General features: G+C 38.8%; 1 protein-coding gene across 3 annotated transcripts in view; it reads left to right on the top strand.

Moving 5' to 3' along the window:
- The window catches only part of LOC124123590 (disintegrin and metalloproteinase domain-containing protein unc-71-like), a 109,147-nt gene that overhangs the window by 66,049 nt on the left and 16,855 nt on the right, over positions 1-26,243 (top strand). For all 3 annotated transcript variants that reach the window (XM_046486791.2, XM_048387489.1, XM_048387485.1), the window contains exons 5-13: positions 1,129-1,211; positions 7,782-7,845; positions 16,878-16,932; positions 18,214-18,299; positions 22,944-23,012; positions 23,164-23,235; positions 23,896-24,062; positions 24,345-24,426; positions 24,746-24,833. In XM_046486791.2, coding sequence (XP_046342747.2) covers positions 1,129-1,211; positions 7,782-7,845; positions 16,878-16,932; positions 18,214-18,299; positions 22,944-23,012; positions 23,164-23,235; positions 23,896-24,062; positions 24,345-24,426; positions 24,746-24,833 — 766 coding nt within the window. The remainder of the gene's footprint in view (positions 1-1,128; positions 1,212-7,781; positions 7,846-16,877; positions 16,933-18,213; positions 18,300-22,943; positions 23,013-23,163; positions 23,236-23,895; positions 24,063-24,344; positions 24,427-24,745; positions 24,834-26,243) is intronic.

Below are 26,243 nucleotides of genomic sequence, written 5' to 3' on the forward strand. Positions count from 1 at the left end.
AAACATTTCCATACTTCAGATATAAGCATCTTTGGTGAATAACTAACATGCCTGATATATATTGTCTGTGGTTGTGCTGTTGTTTCACACTGCTATTGTTGTAAGTGGATGTGGAGTGTGGAGGATGGCTAAGGCGTCAGACTTTGGAGTGCCAGGATCCCATGTTTAGCCCTGATACTGATCACTGGTTTGTCAGCATCATACGTGCTGGTTTCACCATAGCAGAAAACACCAACCACCTGTGCCACTTTAACTTTATAGTCTGGAGTCCCATCTATGCCTTGGTGGTTAGGTTCATGAAATGTCTGTGGTTAGGTTGTGTTTTGGTTTATCATTGCTCGTAATGAAAGCTTGATGTTTTGTTAACCTCAGCTTTGAAAAAATTAGTCTTGGCAATTACAAGAATGATCAGTGGTTTGAAAGTGCAATTTATCTATAATCGATAATGAATGAGGATGAAAATCAGCATCATTGTTCTGTTTCCTCGCTATGTGATATATTGAACTTCGCTCTGTCAATATTTAGACAGTTACTATTTAACCTTACAATAACTTTCCTTGAAGCCACGTCCATGGGGACTGTTTCCAAACTTTGTTATTTTATATTTAATGTATCTGAATATATTGTTCCCCACAAGTTATGCCAAATTAACTGTTATTATTGGAAATCAAACAATCACAGATTTAATGATTGATAACCTGACTGGAAACTGCTTTCAATCCATTCAATCAACGAAGTCAGTTAATTGGAACAACACTGGGGAAAACCATAGGTGGATCCAGAGGGGGGATCTAGGGAGTCTCTCTCTCCCCCCCCCCCCCAATCTTGAGCACCAAATGTTATGTTGCAGGCAGTAAAATTATCTGAGAGAGGATTTTCATATTTAGGACCTTTCCCTTTTACAAATGCTGGATCACCCCTTGAAAAGATGATATAAAGTTTGTCTTCAGCCTGCAGAGACATTATGACATTGATGAGTCATCACCTTGCTGCCACATTACATGTTGAACATACTCCTTGTTAGCTGGGAAGGCCCAGGACATTGATGTCATTGTCAAGTGTTCATCTTATTTTATTACCTGTAGTTGTCTCTGTGTGTTTCTGTATCTTCACCATTGCCTGTTTCAGAACATCGAGCACTGTTTCTACCATGGGTATGTCAAGAGGGATGAGTGGTCCAGTGTAGCGGTCAGCACGTGCAGTGGGATCAGGTGAGATTGTCCTCAAGTATATAACCATGAGGTGGCTTTTTCAGAACTGTGCAGCACGTCACTCTCTCACACAATCAATGCTTGTCCTCAGAGAGAACCAAGTTAGATTTAACTGGAAAATGCCTGAAAAGCACTTGAGTGTATGAACCATCTCACAGCTAGGACCTTTCCGGATTAAAACAATGTATGTCATCAACAGTAGGGACTGATTCGCAAACTCAGTCTTTGCCAAGAGTTTTCCTCCCTGCTAGAACATCACACATGTATATTCAAGGGCAGAATAGGTCGCCAGTATGCTGTTGCTTGACCGGCTTTGGTTTAGTGGTTTCACAGTATGCTCTTTAATAGTCAACCGCTGGTCTATCCTGCTCCAGTCAGCAGAGCAGTTTGCTTGACCAATTATTGCTCAATCATTCCGTACTTTAACATTATTTTCAGACATTTTTAAAAATAAGTCCTAATTAGTATTCTCCTCCATCTAAATAAAGACTCCCAAGGCTCATGACCCGTGTGACACTTTTTCTCAAGAAAATGCCAATTATTTCATGGGACAACCCAAGGGTGAATATTTGGAAGCCAGAGAATTGTAAAGTGACTGTTAGCGATGGTTATTGAATTAATTCTCTATATCTCACTGTTAATACCTCTCCTGGGCACTTGACGGATGTTGGCGCCTGTGTCGCTCTCTCACAATCTGTCATGCATCTTCCAAGTACAGGCTCCACTTTCCAGGGGATTGAATCAGATAAAGTATTTCATGTGGCAGGACAAGATACTGGATGTTTTTTGTATCCTAATAGGAACTTGTTCTCAAATTGACTCTTTATATTTTTGTTCTGGAAGTTAATTTGAACTCGGTGAATTCTCATGGGGGAAATATTTTGAAGATATGAAACATATTACTAAAAATAATATGGAAAACATATTCAACATTTCATCAAAGAATTTATATCTTTGATCCCATTGAGTTAAATTGACCTTTGTTTTCAAATCATTTTCAGTTGATTTAATCTTCTGCTTTAAAGGAGGAAATGTTTTTATTCCTATGTTTTTATGAGTAGGAATATTCATCTGTCAATTTCTACAAAAATTAGAGACTTTTTGTTTTAAGAAACAGTATGGTTTTTTAGAAATATTTTAGTTATTTTCAGATTAATATGTCCATTAAATTCACTCATTGCCTACTAATTACACCCAATTAACTTTTGTTTTCCTTTGAACACACATCCCATCTGAGCCACTTTGGTAATTACAAACCATGTTGTAGTTGCAGGAAAATGTAAAATTAATGTTTCTGGTTTTGTATTGCCATGGCAACCAATGTTGTAACTCTCAAGGTAAACTGATTTCTGTTCGGGAAGATCAATTTCCAAGAAAAATAAGAGCTCTCTGTTAAAATATTTGAAGTGATAAAAGCATTGGGTTCAGCTAGGAAATGTTTGAAAATGTTTTTCATACTTTGGTGATCATTCAGATCGTGTCTACAAAATTAGTCTTCGGTAGGGCAATCCATATTTGGCTTTGTCTGGTAACATATCTAGTTTTAATGTAATATTTTTTATGAATGTCAAGCTGAAGGCCAACTTTGACATTAACACAAGTCTAATTGTTCCAAAAAAGGCTTTGTTTGAATGTTTATGTCAGAGTTAACTTCCCCTGCCAACTGAGCATCAATTGTTGGTGATGCTTGTATGTTATTGCTCTACCTACTGCATGAGAGAAAAAACATGTGGTGACCTGGTAATATTGCAAAGGAAGCATCCTGTCCTTATTCTGTTTTTCTAGACTGGTTTTGTTTCCAAGTTTAAATGAATTATGTTTTGCTGATAGGTTTGAAAATGTTCTGTTAATGCACAGGGACGGGATAGTAGCTCCACAGAGAGTCCAGGCAAATTGAATTCCATGTGAAGAGATATTTTGTTAACACTGTGGAATGGAGTTGTTTCTTCTGATCTACTGAGCATAGTTCCCGTTGCTGTGTGATTAAAATACAGTGTTGTGTCTAAAATGGATTAGTTTGTTACTCAAGGGAACCTGTGTTTGTTCAACATCTTCAAGATATGCTAAAAGAATTCTAAATAAAAACATTTTTCACTCTCCCCAAAATGACTTGGTATTGATTGTAATTCAAACCCAATTATTTGCTTGAGCAATATTGTTTCAAATGACATCACTGAACATGCAATAGTTTATTATGATAATAAAATCAGTTGGGGCGTATGAATTGTTAACATACCTCTGCAGGCTTTGTACTAAGTTGAAGAACTTGCAAGGATTTTCAGTGAAATTGGTTTGCCATTAAAGGGTATTTTCCGTTTTCCACTGATAATCAAGTGAGTGAGGGAGCCATGTTGCATACACAGCATGGCCTATGGCTGTGTGTATTAGGCATCTTTTCAGATTGTCTTAATGGTCAATGTTCTATGTATGTCTGTCTTTGAATATGTTTTTGTGTGTAGGGTTTGGGTGGGTGTGAGCAGGTTGTCCAGTGGTGCCAGAGTTTTGCTGTGCAGAGTTGCCTTCCTTTGCTGTAGCAGGATCTGCTGGTCATTGGTTTGAATGACTGATTATGATATGGAATGCCAGCACCAAACCTATACATTCTTGTATAGGTTGTTACCAAAGGTGTAAAGGTCTTTGACTGGGGTTATGTCAGCTTCCCTCAAATGTGAAGAAGACCTATTGAAGGTTAAACCCAATGGAACTGCGTCCATGGTGTAGTGAATAGGGCATCTGCCTGGAGAGTGGAAGGTCGCCGGCTTGATTCCAAAAGTCGTTGAAAGATGGTACTTGTTATGTGAAAAAAACAATTGACTCACTTAACCTTTTCATGACCAAAACTTATGACTAGAATAAGAAATGGCTCTTTACTGGTTAACACGTAATAAGGTATGAGCAAGAAAATTCATTTCAGTCAAGCCTGTCACTTCTTTCTGTGAGATTTCCTCTTCCATGTGCCTGTGTGTTGCATAATTAAGGATGATGATGTGATTATTGTTAAAAGATGGCCTCAAATCAATACAAGTATTTTGTTAGTTGGGCATAGTTGATCTCTCCAAGGGAGGCATTATAGCATTGGTGGTTCCATACAGGGGGTTGTTGGGGCGAAGTGGGACAGTTTGAGTTGTGAATTGAATAAAGGACTTTTTCACAGAAAGATATTTGACTGGGAATCAGTTGATTTTGAGTCTGCTGGAGCAATGCTTCTTCACAAAACTTGTACCCCAGGCTTGTCTTCCAAGGTCAGGATTCCAGGGCAGAATGGGTGCCTGTACCTCATGCTTGTCTCCCAAGGTCAGGCTTCCAGGGCAGAACGGGTGCCTGTACCCCAGACTTAACTTCCAAGGTCAGGCTTCCAGTGCAGAATGGGTGCCTGTACCTCATGCTTTTCTCCCAAGGTCAGAACTCCAGCACAGAATGGGTGCCTGTACCTCATGCTTGTCTCCCAAGGTCAGAACTCCAGTGCAGAATGGGTGTCTGTACCCCAAGCCTGTCTTCCAAGGTCAGGCTTCCAGGGCAGAATGGGTGCCTGTACCCCAGACTTGACTTCCAAGGTCAGGCTTCCAGTGCAGAATGGGTGCCTGTACCTCATGCTTGTCTTCCAAGGTCAGGATTGCAGGGCAGAATGGGTCCCTGTATCCCAGACTTGTCTTCCAAGGTCAGGATTGCAGGGCAGAATGGGTCCCTGTATCCCAGACTTGTCTTCCAAGGTCAGGCTTCCAGGGCAGAATGGGTCCCTGTACCCCATGCTTGTCTTCCAAGGTCAGGCTTCCAGTGCAGAATGGGTGCCTGTACCTCATGCTTGTCTTCCAAGGTCAGGCTTCTAGGGTAGAACGGGTGCCTGTACCCCATGCTTGTCTTCCAAGGTCAGAACTCCAGTGCAGAATGGGTGCCTGTACCCCATGCTTGTCTAAGGTCAGGCTTCCAGGGCAGAACGGGTGCCTGTACCCCATGCTTGTCTTCCAAGGTCAGGACTGCAGGGCAGAATGGGTCCCTGTACTCCAGACCTGTCTTCCAAGGTCAGGCTTCCAGGGCAGAATGGGTCCCTGTATCCCAGACTTGTCTTCTAAGGTCAGGATTCCAGTGCAGAATGGGTCCCTGTACCCCAGTCTTGTCTTCCAAGGTCAGGATTGCAGGGCAGAATGGGTCCTTGTACCCCAGACTTGTCTTCCAATCTTGATTGCAGGGCAGAATGGGTCCCTGTATCCCAGACTTGTCTTCCAAGGTCAGGATTCCAGGGCAGAATTGGTCCTTGCACCTCAGACTTATCTTCAAGGTCAGGATTCCAGGGCAGAATGGGTCCCTGTACCCCAGACTTGTCTTCCAAGGTCTGGATTCCAGGGAAGAATGGGTCCCTGTATCCTAAGGACTAAAATGAATCACTTTTTCAGACTCAATGATGATTCTGTGTCCTCATTATCCTGACATCATGTTGTTCCTAATATCACCTCTGCTGTTACATGCCCAGGCTATTGTAGCTTAACATCATACAAAACAACATCAACACATACAGAAACACATTTGGTAAAATCTGTCATGAAAAAGATGTTACTAAAAACACACTTCTGAGATGCTTCTTCCCTGAAAAAGATCCATGACAATTGTACCTCCCCCAAAAGGCCCTCCCAATATTGATTGTCAGTCATGTTATATCACTCCCTTGTCACAGCTGAATCTGATGAAATACACATTTTTAACTGACATGGGTGCTGTGTTTATTTTCTCCCCTAATCATTGTATTTACTGTCTTAAGTCCGCCCAAAACACACTAATCATTCAGAGGGGACCAGCCAGAGTCGGATATTTGCATTGAGCAAGAATTGCCCAATCAGGAATGTTTGGACCCTTGGAGAAATGAAAACAGTATTACAGCTCAAGTTCAAGTACGAAATCAATTTTTGAAGCATCAGTGTTGAAATTAATGTGATGGATATCAACACATGCTTTCTAAAGGCAAGATTGGAATATCAATGATATAAAAAAAAGTATTGACTCGGGTAAAAAATATAATCAGAAACATTTGCTCATCACATCTCTTATTCATGTAGATTGGTTTTTAATTGATTGAATTTCATTCTCCAATTCATGGCTAAACATGGATCAAGTTTGTGATGCCCAGTGTGACAATTTGAGACTATCTAAACATGGTTCCATGTGTATGATTCGTAGTGGCATCATCTTGAAATTTCTATGTTGATCCTTCATGTCAGATAGTTTCCCGACACTTTTGATATTGGTGACAGCTTGTGGTTTGTTCATGGCTAGGTCCTTCTTATATTGTTTGATCCAGAGTAGCATGTTATGTATGAATTTACATAAAGGCTTAAAAATGAAAATTTGATATCTTTTCTTTTTTCTGAAATGCCAATGACGTTGTTTTGTCTGGTCCAGACTTGATTATGTAATGGTCACCATGGTATAGCTGGAAGATTGCTTACTGTGGTCTTAAACAACAAACAAACAAGTAGCCATGTTTAGCAACAGATTATAAGTGTGAAAGAACAAGGTGAGCTTCAGAACCTATACCCTATTTGGTGACTGTGAGCATCAGTTGGCTGTGTTTGAGATTACATGGATTTATCTAGACCTGCTCAAAGGCCGATATTCAGCCCCAAGTCTGCAGGAAATGTCAGTTAATTTTCAAATTCATGTTAATATGTTTATAATAAGTGTAATGGCTTTGTAGAGGTAACTGGTATATCACTGACAACAGTGCCTATACTGTGGTAGAGGCATTAACTTGAGGTTTACATTATCACACTGAATCAAATGTTCAAAAAAACAATTTTGATCAAAATAATGTTATTACCAATTTGCCTGCCATATGCACTTCGTTTAGAATCCTAAATAAGTTTCTGGATTATGCAAATATAGCCAAATGGGACTTCTTGTCTCAAGATTTTGCTGAAATGTGTCAGACAGTAGTTGTGAATCTTCTCAACATGTGATATGTTCACACCATGTGCCTTGTCAAGTTCAGCCATGATAATGTCATCATCGCATGACATAACCCAGAATGGCTGATTTTGACATTCTTGTCTTGGGTCACATTGATTTTAGAATTATAGGTTTTTTTGTATGAAAGATAGTGATGTCTCCATTCAATGACAGTTTCTATTAAATATTACATTGATCATTGTTGAAAAGGTCCTCTTGACAATGCATCATGCTGTGTGGTATGGGTGTTGATTGGAAAAAAAACAGTTTTACGTGTTGATTGAAAAATAGGCTAATTCTTGATGTTTTATGTTGATACATTGTGAGAAATAAGGGTCCCTTAATTGTCATAAAACATTCAGGGGTCCTTAAATGCAATATTATAGACAAAGACTTGAAGACCCTTGTACCCATTTTATTTGAAAAGATGAATACATGATAATGTGATATCATTACAAATGACGAAATGGTGCTAGCCACTTATATTGTTATGAAAACGTTTACGGATTTTATGTTGTTTGTTACTTTTGTGTAGATGGAGGGACCTGACACTTTAGAATGCAGACAGAATTTCTTTTCTCTTTTTTTTTTGACATTATAAAACTGAATTTAAGATAATTCTTTCTGTTTCAGGGGTGTCATTCAAATGCACAATGAGACGTTTGTGATTCAGCCGCTCCTTGGGGGAGATGAAGGTGTAAGTATTGTCTTCAGTCAGGCACAATGGTTTTGTTGCTACCAAAATGGATTCATTTGATTCTTTTGATCAAATCAGGTGGATTTAGCACCAGAAGTTCATACAGAGAGGGAACATTTGTCACAGTTGAGAGACATGCAATTCACAAGTCTTTGTGTTGTCATATGACAAATCCATCTGTATCAGTGTCACTATTTGTTGTCTTACAGTGATTTCATATATATATGCAAGTGCTCATGCCGCTACAGTGATTTCAAAGTTGATCTGTCCTCATATAACGCCAGTATTCGAGTACCTCCAGCTATTTCAATGTTTCACTATCCACATAGTACTCCAGTATTCGAGTACCTCTAGCTATTTCAATATTTAACCATCCACATAGTACCCCAGTATTCAAGTACCTACAGCTATTTCAACGTTTAACCATACACATATCACCCCAGTATTCGAGTACCTACAGCTATTTCAACATTTAACCATCCACATAGTACCCCAGTATTCGAGTACCTACAGCAATTTCAACGTTTAACCATACACATATCACCCCAGTATTCGAGTACCTACAGTGATTTCAACATTTAACCATCCACATAGTACCCCAGTATTCGAGTACCTACAGCTATTTCAATATTTTACCATCCACATAGTACTCCAGTATTCGAGTACCTACAGCTATTTCAACGTTTAACCATCCACATAGTACCCCAGTATTCGAGTACCTACAGCTATTTCAATATTTTACCATCCACATAGTACTCCAGTATTCCAGCACCTTCAGCTATTTCAATATTTAACCATCCACATAGTACTCCAGTATTCGAGCATCTTCGGCAATTTTAATATTTAACCATCCACATAGTACGTACCCCAGTATTCGAGCATCTTCAACTATTTCAATGTTAAACCATCCACATAGTACCCCAGTATTCGAGTACCTACAGCAATTTCAATGTTTAACCATCCACATAGTACTCCAGTATTCGAGTACCTTCAGCTATTTCAATATTTAACCATCCACATAGTACTCCAGTATTCGAGCATCTTCGGCAATTTTAATATTTAACCATCCACATAGTACGTACCCCAGTATTCGAGCATCTTCAACTATTTCAATGTTAAACCATCCACATAGTACCCCAGTATTCGAGTACCTACAGCAATTTCAATGTTTAACCATCCACATAGTACTCCAGTATTCCAGCACCTACAGCTATTTCAACGTTTAACCATCCACTTAGTACTCCAGTATTCGAGTACCTCCAGCTATTTCAATATTTAACCATCCACATAGTACTCCAGTATTTGAGCATCTTCGTCAATTTCAATATTAAACCATCCACATAGTACCCAAGTATTCGAGTACCTACAGCAATTTCAATGTTTAACCATCCACATAGTACTCCAGTATGCCAGCACCTACAGCTATTTCAATATTTAACCATCCACTTAGTACCCCAGTATTCCAGCACCTACAGGTATTTCAGTATTTAACCATCCACATAGTACTCCAGTATTCGAGCACCTCCAGCAATTTCAATATTTAACCATCCACATAGTACTCCAGTATTCGAGCACCTACAGCAATTTCAATATTTAACCATCCACTTAGTACCCCAGTATTCGAGCACCTCCAGCAATTTCAATATTTAACCATCCACTTAGTACCCTAGTATTCGAGCACCTCCAGCAATTTCAATATTTAACCATCCACTTAGTACCCCAGTTTTGTTTTCGGGCACCTTCAGCAATTTCAACATTTAACCATCCAAATAGGACCCTAGTGTTCAGGCACCTTCAGCAATTTCAATGTTGACCATCCACATAGTACTCCAGTATTCAGGCACCTTCAGCAATTTCAATGTTGACCATCCACATAGTACTCCAGTATTCAGGCACCTTCAACTATTTCAATGTTTAGCCGTTCCTTGAAGTACCCCAGTAATTGAGCTTACTACAGCAATTTTAAAGTTTAACTGTCCAATTGTGCCAAAGTAGGTTCCCAGAATATCAGATTTCCGTCTACAAAGTTGAAGTGGTTCAGTTTTGGAAAAAATCCTTCAGTTTGAAATGGCTTTGATTTAAGTTTAAAGCAGAATTTGATGATATTTTGATTTGGACAGGATCTTTGAATTTGACAGGTGTTGAAAGGAATTTGAGATGTGAATGTTTTCAAGTCAATTATAAGTTTTTAATATCTTTCCAAAAACTTTTGGATTGAATCTTAGGAGATTGAAAATTGGAGGATCAATACTTATTTCACAACTGCAGATGATGTCTCATCAAATGAAAGAGAACTATCAAAAAGTATTTCTATGCAGTTGTGGGAAATCAATTGATTATTTTTGTCTAGTTTAATAAGCCACACTAGAGCTGAGGCTTGTCAATGACTATGACTATTGAGAGGGAAGGAATCACTGATTGATTGATTGAAACTGACAAGGTGACATCACCATAAGGGAAGGATCAGTCGTTCTTGGTGTTATGCTGCTTCAATACATTCCCTGACTACAACTGTTCTTCTAGTTCAGAGCGCTGCTTGTAATAGCATTATGAATGGCAGATGAAGGTGTCTTAAAACAATAAAGCTAAATGTAATTTATGTTGGATTTGAAATGTGGATGGATCTAAAAGTGAAATAGAAAAATACATGACAGAACCCATTTTAGTTCATCAATCACTTCATTCTTCTGAAACTGTTAAAAAAACTCCAGATTTTTTCATATTACTCTAGTTATGTGTCATTGTCTTAGATCAAATCGAGTATAGTTAACAAAACATTTGTACTGAGTAAGGTATGAGTTAGGTATTGTATTCAATATTGCACAGTTTGTATTAGTATGAATACTCAGGAGATTTCTGGTGTTCTTGAAGGGGTTAAAATGTAAATAATCTTGACATTATCCACGGGTAAAATGTTGGCATGCTTTCAAAAATTCAGAATTATTTGAAGTGAAACATAGCTGGCCATGCCAGAGCACCAATTAATGCCAGTCTTGTAGAAATCTGTTAAGGCTATGACAGTTCTCCAGATCTTAACTTCAGTGCTGTTGTCCAACAGTGCAAGGAACATCAGCCTGTATTTGATCGATGACCATTGACTTCCACCGTCTGTCTTATATAAATGACAGCAAGAATAGCAGTAGAAGGGCTAGGATCTGATCAATATGGAATTTTGTTCCCCAGATATTAGGCACTGTTGGAACATCGTGACTTTGGAACCACTGAAATTGTTGAGTAAGAAGGTATTTGTGTCTGGGAGGATGTTGCGGTCGTTGGTGGACATTATGTTGTTCATTTCCTACCTTGGGCAGTGCTGATTGCAGAACCGTTTAGGTCTCCATGCATGTCTTTTAGGAGCTGACAAAAGAGGATGGGGGTTATGTGTGCTCATGTGGGATCTATCCTCATGCTGTCCACTGATGATTTGGCTCGACCAGACATGATTATATGCGCAGCCCCCTGTGTTATAGTTGCAATGTTGCTGTCTGCATCACAAAACAACATTGTCTTCAGAGCTGCCAACACAAAACACCATTGACTTCAGAGGTGTGTACATAAAACAACATTGTCTTCAGAGATGCAAACACAAACCAACAATGTCTTCAGAGCTGCCAACACAAAAACATGGACCTCAGAGCTGTCAGTATAAAACAATATTGACATAAGAGCTGTCAACATAACACAATATTGAAGTCAAAGCTGTCAACACAAAACAACATTGATATCAGAGCCGTCAACACAAAACAACATTGACTTCAGAGCTGACAACACAAAACAACATTGTCTTCAGAGCTGCCAACACAAAACAACATTGACATCAGAGCTGTCAACATAAAACAACATTGCCTTCAGAGCTGTCAACACAAACCAACATTGACATCAGAGCTGTCAACGTAAAACAACATTGACATCAGGGCTGTCAACATAAAACAACATTGCCTTCAGAGCTGTCAACACAAACCAATATTGTCTTCAGAGATGCCAACACAAACCAACATTGTCTTCAGAGCTGCCAACACAAAAACATTGACCTCAGAGCTGGCAGTATAAAACAATATTGACATCAGAGCCGTCATCACAAAACAACATTGACTTCAGAGCTGCCAACACAAAACAACATTGACTTCAGAGCCTTCAACACAAAACAACATTGACCTCAGAGCTGTCAGTATAAAACAATATTGACTTCAGAGCTGCCAACACAAAACAACATTGACCTCAGAGCTGGCAGTATAAAACAATATTGACTTCAGAGCCGTCAACATAAAACAACATTTACTTCAGAGCCTTCAACACAAAACAAAATTGACTTCAGAGCTGTCAACACAAAACAACATTGAAGTCAGAGCTGTCAACATTAGACAATATTGAAGTCATAGCTGTCAACACAAAGCAACATTGAAGTCAGAGCTGTCAACACAAAACAACATTGACTTTAGAGCTGTCAACATAAAACAACATTGTCTTCAGAAATGTCAGTATAAAACAACATTGTCTTCAGAGATGCCAACACAAAAAACATTGACCTCAGATCTGTCAGTATAAAACAACATTGACATCAGAGCTGTCAACAGGAAACAACATTGACTTCAGAGCTGTCAACATAAAACAGCATTGAAGTCCTAGCCGTCAACACAAAACAACATTGACTTTAGAGCTGTCATCATAAAATAACATTGACTTCAGAGCTGTCAACACAAAACAACATTGACTTCAGAGCCTTCAACACAAAACAAAATTGACTTCAGAGCTGTCAACACAAAACAACATTGAAGTCAGAGCTGTCAACATTAGACAATATTGAAGTCATAGCTGTCAACACAAAGCAACATTGAAGTCAGAGCTGTCAACACAAAACAACATTGACTTTAGAGCTGTCAACATAAAACAACATTGTCTTCAGAAATGTCAGTATAAAACAACATTGTCTTCAGAGATGCCAACACAAAAAACATTGACCTCAGATCTGTCAGTATAAAACAACATTGACATCAGAGCTGTCAACACGAAACAACATTGACTTCAGAGCTGTCAACATAAAACAGCATTGAAGTCCTAGCCGTCAACACAAAACAACATTGACTTTAGAGCTGTCATCATAAAATAACATTGACTTCAGAGCCGTCAACACAAAACAACATTGCCTTCAGAGCTGTCAACACAAAACAACATTGACTTCAGAGCTGTCAACACAAAACAACATTGACTTCAGAGCTGTCAACATAAAACAACATTGACTTCAGAGCTGTCAACACAAAACAACATTGACTTCAGAGCTGTCAACACAAAACAACATTGCCTTCAGAGCTGTCAACACAAAACAACATTGCCTTCAGAGCTGTTTCCATAAAACAACATTAACATCAAAGTTGAAAACATCTAAGACCTGCATCATTTCGGGCCTTTCTCCCACATCAAGCTATGATATAACTGGAATACTGTTCAAGGCAGCATTAAACCCAACTCACTCACTCAAAATGCTTACCACTACTGTTTACTTAAAAGTGATGCATGGACATTGTTTATCACTATCATAGAACAGGGTTGGTGGGAGAAAGGGTTAATTCTTCTTCATCTGTGAAATCCCCACTAAACAACTCTAATGACAATTCAATATGCTATTTCTGTCCCCCTCTTCTCTCTCATCTTTCCATGGACATGGTTTAGGAAATTACACACTGTTCTAATTAGAAAAAAAGAGGGATGTTTTTTCTGTGTAGTTCCATTGCATTTGTGTTCTTGTTGAAAAATCAGATATCACATCAAATATTGACTCCACATAATGTCAACCATTGATAGATGTCTCATAAGACTAATTCAGTGAACCACATCTTACTGCCTTGTGCATGCCAACACAGATATTGACAAACCACAATGCAATGTGCAATGGTATGTTGGGTCAAAAACCTAATTAAGAATGACCTGGGAATTAACCACTGTATATTGGATCTTCAAAGTGCTAGCTCAGCTTCTTATTGCATATGGGAGCTACATTAAAGGACTCTCTGATGTATATTTCCTCTGATATTTCACATTCTGATCTTATTGATCGAAATAAACTACCTCGATATGAGGCGTCAATTTCAGATGTTGATTTCACAGGTCCATCACGTTGTAGTGAAGTCAACAGCTATATAGTATGAGGGATAATAGAAACATCCTAAGTTGGGTTACAGCAAGGGTTCATTGTTTAGTCAATGGTGTAGCAACGGGGAATAGTTTATGTTTATTCTGTGGTGCAGCAAGTGCCCTATAATTCCGTATGCTGCATGAAATAGACACGGACGTAATGACAAGCTGACCCAGGGCCCTGGAAATGAACATCAGACTAGCTGATAACAAATAAATTGGATAAATATGGAAACAGTTTTGAGGTCTTTCAGATTTGATGTGACCCATGCCTCTAGACAAATTAGTAAGGGATTTTGTCAGCACAAGAATGAGAGATAAGACTTGTTAAGTATTCCTGTCCATTAGAGTTAGTGTTCATGAAGTCTTGGTGCGATAAGGATGAAACATTGATTCAAGTTGGAGTTGATTTATCTGTTTAACATGCTCAGGTTTGCATGATTAGATTTTCCATGGTCGTCTTAAAAATCTGAGCACCGGATTACTCTGAGATATCTTTATATGATGAAAGGTGTTGAAAACGCTGACTAAGCATAAATAATGTGGATCTGATTCCTGTCATATTTAAAGGAGGCTGAGGCAAATTGACATTCTTTCAAATTTTGATTTGAGTTGTTAAAAAATCAATCTGTTGCTAACTCAAATTTTATGATATAGGTTTTAGGGCATGGAGTCATCCCACAGAGGACATCCTTTCCGTCTCAGTTTGGTCATGTCGACAGTTCCACCTTTGACTAGAAGGTCCTTTGTATAAATCTCATCATCACTCTCAGACATCATATTACCGCAGATTATATATTTTACATAGTTGTAGGTTAATGTAACCACATGGAGATTAGGGTTTCACACAAGGGCTAAACAAAAGGTCTGAATCTGTACTGAAAATGGGAAACAGACCATTGAACACGCTTAGTCTCTGACAATATGTAACTTTGATAGAAACAAACAATTACATTTAAAATGAAAAGGAACCCCAAAGGGATTGGAGATTCACAACCTGTGGAAAATCTAGACTTGATTCATTAGGAGCAAAAGCAATAGAGCAAGGTCTTGGTGGAAGGGAAATTATGGTTGAGGGACTGTGGGACTGACCATTGAGCATAGGGAGTCAATGTTTAGGGTGAGTCAGTGAGTGAGGGAGTATGGGTGGATGCTGCTTTGAGCAATATTCCAGTAATATCACAGGAGGGGGACACCACAAATGTACCCATTTGGGGGATCAAACCCTGGTCTTCAGGTTGACGAGCGGATGCTTCAACCACTAGATTCACACACGAAATGCATGCATGCATGCATTTGCACAACATGCAGTCGATGATGCAAGTGCCATATTGAACAGTGAACAGTGTGTGCACGTACTTGTTGGCTCAACTCAGCAGTGGTTTCTTCCAATCGCACGCACTGTTTAAAGGTTTGGTTAGTGGATGGCTGGTGGTTTTGATGTCTCCTATTATTTGTACTACATGGCGGCACACAGATCACAAACCAGACAAATCAAGTACAATGGTGATCACAGAAAGTAAATGATGGATGGGTAACCATGTTCGGCAAACTTGACTCCTGACAGTTCGTGCCTCTGTTCACCCAGCAGTGTATGGGTTCCCAGTAGGATGAAATGGTGATGTAGTGTGTTAACTTTCTAGTTTCTTCTAAGGCAGCTTAGGTTGTATATTTCAAAGGGAGCTGAGAATAAAAATTGTGCACACTGATCCTGACTGGGGTAATAATGAAGCGATTTGAGCTGCTTAAAAAGAATGGATTTGGCGCATTATAAGTATAACCATTATTATTCATCATCATGTTCAAATGTTCAAAGTTCAGTTTTAAATTCAATATAAAGGAAGTCAAAGTTGATGTTCTTTCTTTTAATGACAGTTGGACAATTAAGCGTATGCATATGGAAACTGAATTCTTCTGAATAATTCAATTTTTTTCTGCCACCATTTTAATCTAACAGCTACAGAGCAAACAGCCAGAGAGCTGTATGCCAAAGATAACAATGCAGTTAGGTTTTCAAATCAATATGTATCCCCAAATTCCTCTGACTATTTCTCATTTTGATAAAATCTGGAAGCTGTTTAGGAGCAGTAAAGCTGGGCATTCATCTGATACAAAACGTTTTATCATTGCTTCGAGTGTAGCTATCAGTTTACCGCTGGGATGATGGTCTTATAAATATCCGAGACTTCATTACATTACATGTGGGTATAGTTGATGGCAGAGGCCAGTAATAGAGGTTACACAGCCCTCATATACAACAAGATAAGACCTGCTTCGCCATTAACATCTATTGATAAGCCTGAAACGGATGACATAAATGCAATTCCTTACCTCGTTGTAACTGATTTACGAGAAACGTTGAATTCATTTAACATGTTTGGTGTTGATTTTGGAAATACTGAGGTACAGTGGACATTTAATGATGACTTGGCCCATCTATAGAGTGATCTTTGTACTCTGGTGATCGTTTCTCCTGTACAGTGACATGAACTTTTGACAGTCATAGAGCTAAGATCACTCTAGGATGACCGTATTTACCATACTTTGACACGGAATAAGACAGTAATAGCACTTGGATCGCACTAAGACAATTATGATGCAATTATGACGCCATAGTGCTAAGATCGCTTTATGGAACAGGACCCTGGACCCTAGTTATCAGAACTATTGATATTTATCAACAATATTTGTTTCCCAAATTTTAAATACAGGGAAGTGATCAGTAAACACACAAGTAAATATCTATGTAAACATTTCTCCCATAGTTACAAAAGCAGTGTTGAAAATGTAACAAACATTGCATCTAAGGTCAAGAAATGTATTTAGTGAGTACACAAATATGAATGATAAACGAGAACCATGTATGTTTGTTATGATATTATTGATTTGTTGTTGTTTTTCAGATGGAGCACCCTCATATTGTTTTCAAGGCATCTGTGTCTCACAAGGAAAATTGTGGTGAGTTAGTTGTCCAAAGTATTTATAACTGTGATGTAGTCATGGAGGTGACTTTCGGGAACAGAATCACTCGGGCACCAGTGTTGTGACAGGGCTCATACTTTGACCTGTCCATGGTACAGATTTGCGGACATTATTCACAAACAATATTCAAAAGGAATACTGACATATTTCATACTGGACGTGTTTTCTATCAAAATGAATGTAACTGTTGAAATTTTAACTTGTTATTGATGTATTGCCATTTGGTCATGGGCAATGGTAATGCTTTGCTAGTGATATTCAGTTAACAACATTGACAGTCCGGTCATATGTACAATGTATGGAGGGGGGACGGGCACGCCAGAAACCTATGATTGTAGGTTCGAATCCCGGTTCGACCCGATTATGTCTCTAGGTGTTGTCAGCACCATACCCATGCTCGTGGGTTTCACTGAAGTGGTAAACTTCTGAGACCAGCATCACTTCTGGCTTTCCTCCCACATTAAGCTGACACGCCGCAATATAACTTGAATACTGTTAAAAGCGGCGTTAAACCCAACTCACTCACTCACTCACTCACTAACTACAAGGGCGGTCGGGTAGCCTATTTTTTTTAAAGCATTCGCTCGTTGCGCCGAAGCCCCGGGTTCGATTCCCAACATGGGTACAATGTGTGAAGCCCATTTCTGGTGTCCCCCGCCGTGATATTGCTGGAATATTGCTAAAAGCGGCGTAAAACCAAACTCACCCACTCGCTAACTACAATGTATAGAAAGTTAGTCGCATGTACAGTGCATATTGTGCATGGTATTTATCCAATACATAGCTGTTTGGATGAGGGAAAACAAAATTAATTTGAAAAACAACCTTATAAAACATGCCTGTCAGTTTGATTGATTGTGTCAGAAAATAATCAAATTTGAGAAACAGAAATAAGGACAACATTGAAGTCCAACTAATTTACAGCGGTAGACTGTGAAAGTCATAAAAACTTGATATAAATGTTTTATTTTTCATACCAATGAATGGTTTCTGAGCTGATATTTAGAATTATAAACTATATGAATGTTTCCAGTTTTAGTTTATGAGAACATATCTCAGAAATACTGCTTTGATAAATCTTTATGTGAGGTTAGCCATCAAATCTGACAGTTATCGGACAAATCGGAACTTTATTCATCTGCCCACAGAGGTAAACAGTGACAAATCAAGATGTGCTGGCATTGCATGTATGTTATATCCACATTATAGTCACATCAAACGATGAAATCAACAAGTTTCAATTTCATTCCATTGCAGGTAATAGCCTGGGCCAGTGGCTGCCGTTCCATGAACTCCACAAGGGGGAGTTTGTGCGGAAACTCAAGTATTTACGAGCAGTCAGGGTAAGTCAATAACCTGGAGATAAGATTACATGATTAATAAATCAGTGTTTGATGTCGTCTATGGAGAGTGTTAGATGGTCGTAGGTGGTCAGATGAGGTATTTGAAATTAGTGGGTGGAACTGGTGAGAATTGGAACCTGTTCTTGTCGGAGGCTGACAAGGAGTGGTAAAATACTGGGTGACCAAGGGAGGCTAAAATACAGGGAGACCAAGGGAGGCTAAAATACAGGGTGACCAAGGGAGGCTAAAATACAGGGTGACCAAGGGAGGTTAAAATACAGGGTGACTAAGGGAAGCTAAAATACAGGCATCAAGGGATGCTAAAATACAGGGTGACCAAGGGAGGCTAAAATACAGGGTGACCAAGGGAGGTTAAAATACAGGGTGACCAAGGGAGGCTAAAATACAGGCATCAAGGGATGCTAAAATACAGGGTGACTAAGGGATGCTAAAATACAGGGTGGATGAAAGAGGCTACAATTATGGGTAATCTAGAGGAGCTAAAAGTGACTATGGGGGCCTTGAAAAACTAGGTGATCAATGGAGGCTAAAATAATTGGTGACCAAGGGAGGCAAAAATACTGGGTAAGTAGGAGAATAAGAGTGAGTTGGGTGTCGTGTCAGCTCAATGTGGGAGGAGAGCCCGAAGTGATGCATGTCTCAGACGTTTACCACTTTGGTGAAACCATGAGCATGTGTATGGTGCTGACAAAACTAGAAACATAATCGGGGTGAACTGGGATTCGAACCCACAATCATAGGTTTCTGGCGTGCCCAAGGGACACGACTCTGCACAGCGAATCGCATCACCTTAGACGTCACTTAGGCATGGGTGACTCAATGGTATCCGGCATCACTGTTCACTGTGCTGTGCCACTGGTCATGGATTCAATTCCTCATCATTGTTTTCCTTCATATGTCAGCTCCATAACCATGTACATAGGTATTACCAGGTAATAACCCTCTTTATCATCCAAGGAGATATCGCTTGTGTGAGATCAAACGATATCTGATATCTACATTGTAGATATCGCTGCAATGAAATTGCATCACAATGCTTTGCAGACCATTGTGACATCATTGGTTACCATGACGTCACAATCAAATGACATCACTAATGGCTCTACTACTGAAGCTGATAGCAGTACTCTTTACACTTAGACACTGCTTATTACTGTCTACAAACTGAAAATGTTGGAAGAATGATGTTGGATGATAAATAAAATCTCACCCTCGTGTCTTTTTTTTCCCACTTTTATCAACTTGTGTTGATATATTTGAAAACAAAAGACACTCGGGTGAGATTCTCTTATTATGACCTGGGCCCACTTGCACAGAACAATCTTAGTTACAATTGATCTTAGGCGGCTAAAATCAACTTTACAATCACCATACAATTGTCCTATTCCACTTGCACAAACCGATCTTAGCGCGATTGTAAGACGGCTTGGAGTTAAGATCGCGATCTTAGCTAAGATTGAAATCTTCAACTGTGGAGGCACGAATATTTTAAACTCGACTCCTGTCTATAGTTGTCTGCAAACGGGCATAGTTTGCTGCGCATACAATAAGTGGAACCGGTAACGACACGCAACACGTACCTCCCTCCATCGCACTTTTCCCAATTATTTGAAGGAAACGATTACTAGAATGAAGGCATATATTCTTGTCGGCATTAATACTGTCGTGATTTAGGAATTGTTTTCTATTTCAACAAGAGAAATACCTACTCATGTTTTTATTCAAAGTATTGAAATGCGAATAAATACATTATTTAGTAACACAATTATTATGAAAATTAAAATAAATAATAATAATATTTCCTAAAACCCAACGTGTAAATGCATGATCGTCATCTATTTGGGGGAGTTTTTCGTAAAATCCTAAATATATCCTTCATGTTTTCGTTTCGTTGCTACAACAAAGGATGTAATGACTACCATTTCAAAACACAGAAAGACGGGAACTTTCAAAAACGCATAGACGGGAAATAAGAATAATGAGTAATGTTTCGAGAAAGCAATTGTTAATATATATTCCCTAGGTATTAATTTAAAAAAAAAATTATTTTAAAATGTGAATTTTATTTTTGCTATTTGTGGGATATTTTGCCAAAAAAATCAAATGTTTCATCATGTATATTTGCTTGTTTGATGAATACTTGTATTTTTTTCTTTTAAACTCTGATTAACCGCTCGTCCCCGTCCCATTTGATTTTAGATTTAAACATGTATGATTTGCTCTTCAGCTTGTATTTATTTGTAGATTAATTTCATGATAAACTAAAGACAAAATAACTGACACGAATATGACCCAAAAAATATATAGGGGAAGCTCAGCGATTCAACAACATTGATACACTGGGTAAGGTAGATTGTACTCTACGGGCTTATACAAAGGGAAACCACTCCCATCTAGAGTATAAACTAAGATTAGCTGCCCTTGATTTATCGAAAAGGTCACGGACGTTGCAAATCGCTTGCGGGACGACTTAGGTTTTTATCCTTCCCTTGTTTAGCGAAAAGGTATGTTGTTTCACATTTCTTTCAGTATTGAGTCGGATGGGAATATTCCTTTTAGCTATCGACTCGATAGTTACGTATTTAACTATGGTAATTAACGATATTTCTGACGTTAAATCTGTGGTGCGTTCTTCATGTTGTTAAAGTGTCGATTCGAATGATAAAGTTTAGAAAAAAAGAGAGGCAATGTTTGAACGTAAAGCAGATTATTTATGTGAAACAGACTAAGCCTTGCACGCCATTTTGTCAAGTTTATTCAGGGACTACAACGATCTTAGCTACTTAAGATTGGTCCGGACCAATTGTAAGTTTCGATTGTAGCTTACAATGATCTTAGCCTACAATCGCTTTGTGCAAGTGGATGACGATTGTAGCCGAAGCCTAAGATCGCGATCTTAAGGATTTACAATAATTGTAGCGCTAAGGTCGCTTTGTGCAAGTGGACCCAGGACATGTAAGGCAATCCCAAAAGTAAGATACGACTGAAACACTGCTAGCACCTGCATCACTTTCCACTGTCCCGGCACACTGAGATGACACACTGTGATGTAAGTGCAATACAAATTCCAAACGATAGTAAACCCAACTCACTAGCATTGGTCAGTGATAGAGTTGGGTTAATCACCGTTTTGAACAGTATTTTAGTTGAATCACAGCATGTCATCTTTATGTGGGAGGAAAGACCGAAGTGATGCAGGTCTCAGAGTTGACCACTTTGGTGGAACTATCGAACACGGATATGGTGCTGACAAACCTAGAAATGTAATCAGGAAGAACTGGGATTCAAACCCTCAATCATAGTTTCTGGCATGTCCAAGGGATGCAACTCTGCACTGCAAATTGCAGCGTCTTAGACCCGTGCCCCCAGCATAGGTCATTGTTGACTTCCATCTGTGTATTCCAGGATGAAGTCCAAACATTTCATACATATACATTCAATCATCCATATGCATACAACTAAAATCCTCGAGCAACAAATTGATTTCGGGATTCTCATTATACAAGCAGAATTGATCCTGTTCAAACAGTTTGATTTTTTCCCAAATATGCCATTGAAGCGAACTGTTTGATCCTTGTGTCAGAACATGCCTAAAGCCATTGATTATATCCTGGGATTAGTTGGGGAGATCCGTCTGGACATCTACCTAAAGGGTATATAATGAAACAGTGTTTAAGTTTATCCCATCCACTTGATTGGACTGGGTGCACAAACTTCATTAATATTTCCCTGTGATCTTGTAGTAAATGTTGGTCTTCATGGCTTGATGTAAATTGCTTGAAGGCTGGCATCGTGTAAAGCCTGTACTAGCCCTTGATGTTACTGAGATGTGAGGAGGTGGCTTTGTTCTCTGAAGATGTCAATAGAGGGGAGACAACCTAGCAGGCTGTTTGAGGCATATTGAACAACAACAGATGGACAATGAGAAGTAGTAGGACTAATCTACCATGGTCGGCTGCGAATGACTTTTTAGTTTTGATAACATGTATGACTATTAGAGTTGTTGAGCTAACAATATTGGGCTAACAATATGTTACACTATTGATGTCTTCCATATTGATTCTTTATAATGAATCAGAGAAAGTTGACTGGATGAGTTTGTGTTGACAGTGACAAGGTTGGAACTTCTCCCATGCACACTAAGTTAGCCTTGACTATGAGTCTGAGAGTCATTTTCGTTTAGAATTAGACTGAAAATGAAAGCCACCTCAGACATTCTGTCCTGAGCAATACTTTTGCAACTCTATACAGGGCCGATGGGCTGGCCCAGTGGTTAAAACATCCACTTGTCATGTTGAAGATCTGGGTTTGCTTTTCCACATGGGTACAACTTGTGAAGCTCATATTGCTGGGGTATTGCTGGGGTATTGCTGGAATATTGCTAAAGCGGCATAAAACCATACTTACTCACTCAGCCTTGTAATAGGACTCCTTTTCCAGCATTTCTCTTGTATAATGACATAATAGCTTGATACTTTTGTATCATGAGGTACTGATGGGTGTATCATGACACCTGTGATACCTGCTATGCTGCTTATGATGATGGTGATGATAGGTATGTGCAGATACTGTTATCTGGTACCTGGTGATGGTAGTAATGATTGCCTGTCCCTTGTCTGACAGTACCGGAGAGAGGCTGCTCCCCAACCCCCAAAGTCACTGAAGCTGGCCATGGTTCTGGATAAAGCTGTGGTAAGGAATTGATTTTCTCACTTCAGTTTGTTTACATTAATTTTATGCAGTTTGCATGTGTTTAACTATCATTAAGAAAATATAACTATATTGTAAAAGTGATTTTTGAGGAAAGTATTTTGTTGTAAAATGATGTCTTGTTCTGTTTCAGTACCTTGGTCTAAATTTCTCACAAACTGAAATGACAACGTATGCTGTAGAAATCGCCAACATTGCTGATCTGGTAAGACTTTCAATCTCATCCATTATCATTGTGAGCAGTGCGATTCCTTGGCACAGCTTGTCACTTTGGCACAATATTGGGACACAAAACATTTATACAGTGCCACACTAATACTGCAGATAGCACAATCCTATATATATGTCTTACCAAAGGGAAAGCCAAAGCAATGTCTGATGTAGTTTGGATCCCATATTCGCTCTGATTATGATCCTTGGTTCATCAATGCAATTCATGTGCTCATTGGTATTGCCAATGTAATAGGCATCTCAAGCCTTGGGCTTTCCTCACACACTAAGCAGGCATGCTTTGATATAACTGAAATACCGGGACTGTCCCTTCATATGTATGCATGTATCACTTTGTTTAAATATTTTGGTGAATCATCACACCCTTAAAGCAACAGGCACATATTGCCCTATCTTTGTGTCTCCATTGTGAAGACAATTCACATCATGCAAAAATGGTTACATTGGAACAGCCGTCTCAAACCCAACTGTCCCTTGAGCATTGCTGTTGGGGTCATCGCCAGGTACTACTGAATTGTACACCAGATTTCTGTGTTCTCCTAGTCTATGTTGATGATGCATCTCTATATTGTCCCATGATGCATCTGTGTGTCCTCCCAGTCTATACTGATGATGCATCTGTGTGTTCTCCCAGTACTATCGCCAGCTGAATATGAACCTGTCCTTGACCTACCTGGAGTACTGGAACCTGGCCGACCAGTTCATCGTCAGCCCCAAGCTGCGTGAGATGCTCATCAAGTTCATGAACTTCAAGAAGGTGGCGCTACAAGGAGCCAACTTCGACATCGCCTACTTCATGACGTAAGTTCAGAAACAGATTCACTTGTTGTGATTCAACATTTTGCTGGGTTTATACATATATACTTTTCCACGTTTAATAGGGATGTTTAAATATACATGAGACGTATCTGATTATCACGATCAAAGTTGAGTTTTATATAGTTCATGAAACAAAATCTTGATTGAAAAATATGAAAAAATACAAATTATGAGAAAATATGAACATTGTATTTCTGAAATAGTTTATATCAGTGATAATAAATATCCTACATGAGCAAGATCTGTTATATTTCTGTGTTTCAGTGGTATAGAGCTGGAAGGAAACGCAGTTGGCATCGCTCTCCCAGACTCAGTGTGTACTGACAGGGCAGTTGGCATCAGCAAAGTCAGTTTGATTTTATGCCTATAAAATTTAGTTCATTTTCAGATTAAATGTGAGAATGTTTCCACAAAGATTATTCTGATTAAACACTGGAGATATTATGGGCCGATTGGGCCACAGAAGGCATCTTCGAGGCCAATGTAAAGTGTTTCTATATGTCTCTCATATGCTGATTGGCATGGATGTGAATTCCAAGGTTTGATTCAGTTATACTTGATTAATATTTGTTAATGTTTCGTTTGTAAATTACTTATGATGGATATATTTCTTGGACATCTTTCTTTCTGAGACCAGTGAATTCCATTGCCATGTTATTTTGCAGAATCCTAAACCATTTGAGCCCCAGCAGGCAGCCACCATCTTGGCACACATGATCGGACACAACCTGGGCATTGAGCATGATGAAGATGGTAAGTCAAGTACATGAACTGATGTTCATTTAGCCTCCTTTACCCATTGATATTAAAAATGTTGTACCCTAATTACGATCTTTTACCCCAGAGAAAACCCTTCTCTGACAAGATACAAAGCATGATGATAACTTGGACAGCTGTTCTTGACCATGTTGAGACATTGGTGTTGCCTGTTGGTTCACACTGAAAGCCCTGTTGGGATTCCAGGATACAATAATGTTCCCCAGTAATCAAGCTCTGCTTGTCATAAATTGGATTGGGTGGTCAGGCTTGATGACTTACTTATCGTATATTCCACCGATTATTTTTAGGGCACTATGATCTGACTGAATGAAACATTGCTGATGGATATATGCGCTGCTCTTTCAATGTTGAAAAAAAAAAAAATACAAATCACTCCTTTTTTTATTACCACCAATCTTTACTTTAAAATGTGCAAAAAATGTTTTAAAAAAAGAAAAAGATTTCATTTGCAATGCGAGTGGAAACCAAAGGGAAGTCACTCTGATATATCTCGCTGGGTTCCATCAAAGCCTGTCAAGACAAAACGCTCAGTGGTGACCAGTTTAATCGTCGTCTATATTGTTATGTTGCCATTTGTGCACAAGCTGAGTGCCAGGGATATAATAAAATGTTCTTGAAAAATTGAGTTATTTTATTTTCGTTACTCCAGAATATATTTTTTCATACCTACCTAACTTTTTAGGACAAAATTTAAGTAAAAGAAATCTAAGAGGTTTTTTGTTTGTTTTTTTAAATTGGCCTACCTCACTTTTGAAATGAGTTTGAAATCCGTAAACCAAGAAATAAAAAAAGCGTTGCCTAATTCAGCGAACAAACAAATCCCCACGTGGGTACAATGTGTGACACAGATTCTTGATGTCATGACAAGTCTGGAATGTTGCAAAAAGTGGCATTAAACTTGACTCACTTATGTTTATGCAATCTCATCAAAATCAGATCTTTTACTCAGATACAATACCTGTTTGCATGAAGATCTGAGAACACATCCATAGAAGGTTGCATCAAGTGAACCCTGAGCAAACTTGACTTTGATCTACATAAAGGATGCATGGGTTCTTGAGCCAATCAGATATCAGCCTTTAAAACTTGATTTGGCTTCATTTCGTTACCACCTTGATTCCAAAATTCCAAACTAAGCAAAAGAAAACCAGCACAGAACACAAATACACCCTGGTGCCATGGTTCTCAGAAACAACAGGATGCAGTAAATATGCACAACAGTATAACACCACTGCTTTATTATTAGACAGAAAAGCAGTAACTTTTATGAGTCAAATCTGATCAGGTCTCAATGAACACAGTTATCAGATTGATAGAAAAAGTACTTTTAGTAAAATAGAAGCCCATGTGCACAAGACCATCATAGAGCAACAGACATCACAG

This window comes from Haliotis rufescens, unplaced genomic scaffold, assembly GCF_023055435.1.
Source record: "Haliotis rufescens isolate VD_foot unplaced genomic scaffold, xgHalRufe1.0.p SCAF_10, whole genome shotgun sequence".
NCBI classification, from domain to species: domain Eukaryota; kingdom Metazoa; phylum Mollusca; class Gastropoda; order Lepetellida; family Haliotidae; genus Haliotis; species Haliotis rufescens.